The sequence below is a fragment of the Prunus persica genome, chromosome G6, assembly GCF_000346465.2.
Source record: "Prunus persica cultivar Lovell chromosome G6, Prunus_persica_NCBIv2, whole genome shotgun sequence".
NCBI classification, from domain to species: domain Eukaryota; kingdom Viridiplantae; phylum Streptophyta; class Magnoliopsida; order Rosales; family Rosaceae; genus Prunus; species Prunus persica.
Window position 1 is genome coordinate 9,645,554 of NC_034014.1, and position 2,473 is coordinate 9,648,026.

Consider the following 2,473-nt stretch of genomic DNA (forward strand, 5'->3'; position numbering starts at 1 on the left):
CCAAATCTGGACCGAAGAACCCAGCACGTCGTGAGCAGTGAACCCGAAGCAATTTCTTCTGCCGGAGAAAAGAAACATATGCTGACAAAACTTCTAGCAAACAATGGTAATACTTCAGATGCAAGTTTTTAGGAAACATAAGTTGCAGCAAAAAATACTAGCCTAAGCCAGTTTTGGAATCATTTTCCATAACTAAACTCCAATCTCCAAACACTGGCAGAATAACATTTTACATCAGCAGCAGCTGCTTCAGAAAAATCACCTCTAATCTTGTAGTAAGTAAAATCTACCATCTCCAAGTTAGCTCTAATAGCATGCAACATGACTTTCCAGCTCGTATAGGAGACCTAAGCAAACTCTTTATAGTTGAAGGGATTTTTCACTAATGATATTTCGCGAGACCAGTCCTTAACGTTTCTAGAATAAGAACATTGCCTCAAAACTTTTTCCCAATTTGTTCAGTGAAGAGGCAATCAATAAAAGTTAATTCCAAGACTGAGATTACTCAAAACATACAAAAGAGCATTTCCACAGAAAGGTACATCTAACCTGCCCTGGAATCATACACAGAAGCAGCCTTTTTGACAATTTTCAGTTCATTTCTTTGCAAAGCAAAAAATATCTAACTAGTTCTTGGCCTTAAGAGAGTTGTTGTCCTTGATCCTTGCTCGGTTATCCAGCTTAACAAAACGTTTGAGATCTTTGTACGGGAGAGTTTCAATGTTCTTCCTACTTAATTCACTCAATGCTGGGCGTTTATCAAGTAGACGCCACAACCAATCAGGGTACTCAGCATCTGGCAAGATCTTAGGATCTGTTCCGTCTTTGAGAATATTGGCTCCCACAACTGTGGTAGACTTAACTTCTTTGTCCAGATTTGATGCTTTTGGTGCATCACCTTGAGCAGCACCTTTTGAACCCTTCTTTGCTTTACCGCCCCCGATAGCAAATGTTCTTCGTGACACTATCCCAACTGCTTCGCTGGTATTGATAATGCTTCTAAATGTTTTGACATGACTCATAGCCATGATTTTATCCCTACAACATTAGTGTTAATAATTAAATGAGGAAGTTTCAACAACAGACTGATCAAAAAATGAGTTTCAGAAAGGCTAAATACCAATTTCAACTAACTACAGTCCAAGTTCCTCATAAAACACAACCCACAATTCCAATTGCAACTCTGTGAAAGAGATTTTTGAAAAGCAAATACCGATTGCTGTTACTTCATGGGAACGAGTCATATAAAACTTTTTGACAAAATTATTTCATCTTTATTGTAAGAACCACCCGAGTTAGATTTTCTCAATACCACATACACGAATCACGATTGTATTCCATTAACCAATAAGCAACTACAACAAACACCAAAATATCTACTTGCATGTAATGATATGAGAACAAATTTGACGCTTGAAGCTGAAAATAATCCAAAATCCAAAAACAAATCCAAGTAAACAAATTTCAGAAACATTTTCGGAGCTGAAACGCCTAAAACCCCCCACGCAATTTAATAATTTATACAAAACCTCTACCTAATCAGAATGCCTCTCTGAAAAGAAAAACCCAGTTCATGAATTCCCTGAAATCGCAGAAATAACCAACAAAAAGTTTAAGCTTTCAAAACGAGACACAGACATCGCAGACAAGATAGTGAGCTGAATCAAATAAAAACAACAAAGCATAATTTGCTAGATAAGTTAACGAAAGCTATAACAGAGAGAGAGAGAGAGAGAGAGAGAGAGAGAGAGATTTGAACCTTAAAAATGAAGAGTGATGATGGAATGCGATGGAGATCTCGTCGAATTCAGTCTGTTGTAAAGAGCGAGACGGAGGAGAGAATGAGAGATGTTAGGGTTTACCGGGTAGTCTGGTAAGTTAAAGGGTCGGGTTTGACAGAACTTGATGACATATTGAAAACAAAAGCCCAAACCCAACTGCTGCTTGCTACGGTCAATCCGTTCCTAAATTGAGACCAAAACAAATGGTGAAGGGTGCACCCAATTTATATCTTATTTTCTTCAATTAAATTGACATTTATATTCACCTGCGAACGAGTGTTACTATTTTCACCCCTTATCTTATTTCTCTACTTATCTTATTTTCTTACTCACTATATCTTTCTATTCATCATTATTCACTAGCCCCTTGACACATGCTCACGCATGTGCCAATTGGTTTTTTTTTTTTTTTTTTAAAATTAATAAAAGATAACATGGTAGTTATGTTCTATAAAAATATGATCTATTATCTTATTTTGTTTTTAATTTTAATTTTTTTAATATTAAAAAAAATGTGAATTTACTATATTATCCTCATTTAATTAATAATTTCAATTCTTAATGTTTGAATTAATAAAGGGTATTTTCTGGTATTTTGAATATTTCACCTTTCTCTGCCTTTTGCTTTATATATATAGATAGATAAAATACCCTTTATAAACCACCTTATGTGGCATGCCAACTCATCTAAT

At 35.4% G+C, this 2,473-nt stretch overlaps 1 protein-coding gene across 3 annotated transcripts; it reads right to left on the reverse strand.

Annotated features, from left to right (window-relative positions):
* On the reverse strand, window positions 419-1,972 carry LOC18774691 (54S ribosomal protein L37, mitochondrial). 3 transcript variants are annotated; one of them, XM_007206074.2, is made up of 2 exons: window positions 1,760-1,972; window positions 419-1,038 (listed from the first exon to the last, which is right to left on the reverse strand). In XM_007206074.2, the coding sequence occupies exon 2, from the start codon at window positions 1,026-1,028 to the stop codon at window positions 627-629; it is 402 nt and encodes a 133-aa protein (XP_007206136.1). In that variant the 5' UTR covers window positions 1,029-1,038; window positions 1,760-1,972; the 3' UTR covers window positions 419-626. The 3 variants fall into 3 exon arrangements, with proteins under 3 accessions (XP_007206136.1, XP_020423056.1, XP_020423057.1); XM_020567467.1 differs by lacking the exon at window positions 1,760-1,972 and adding an exon at window positions 1,536-1,733; XM_020567468.1 differs by lacking the exon at window positions 1,760-1,972 and adding an exon at window positions 1,121-1,518.

What these genes read in the sequence shown, in the direction of transcription:
- LOC18774691 (XM_007206074.2), bottom strand. Translation starts at nt 1,028, where the DNA reads ATGGCTATGAGTCATGTCAAAACATTTAGAAGCATTATCAATACCAGC.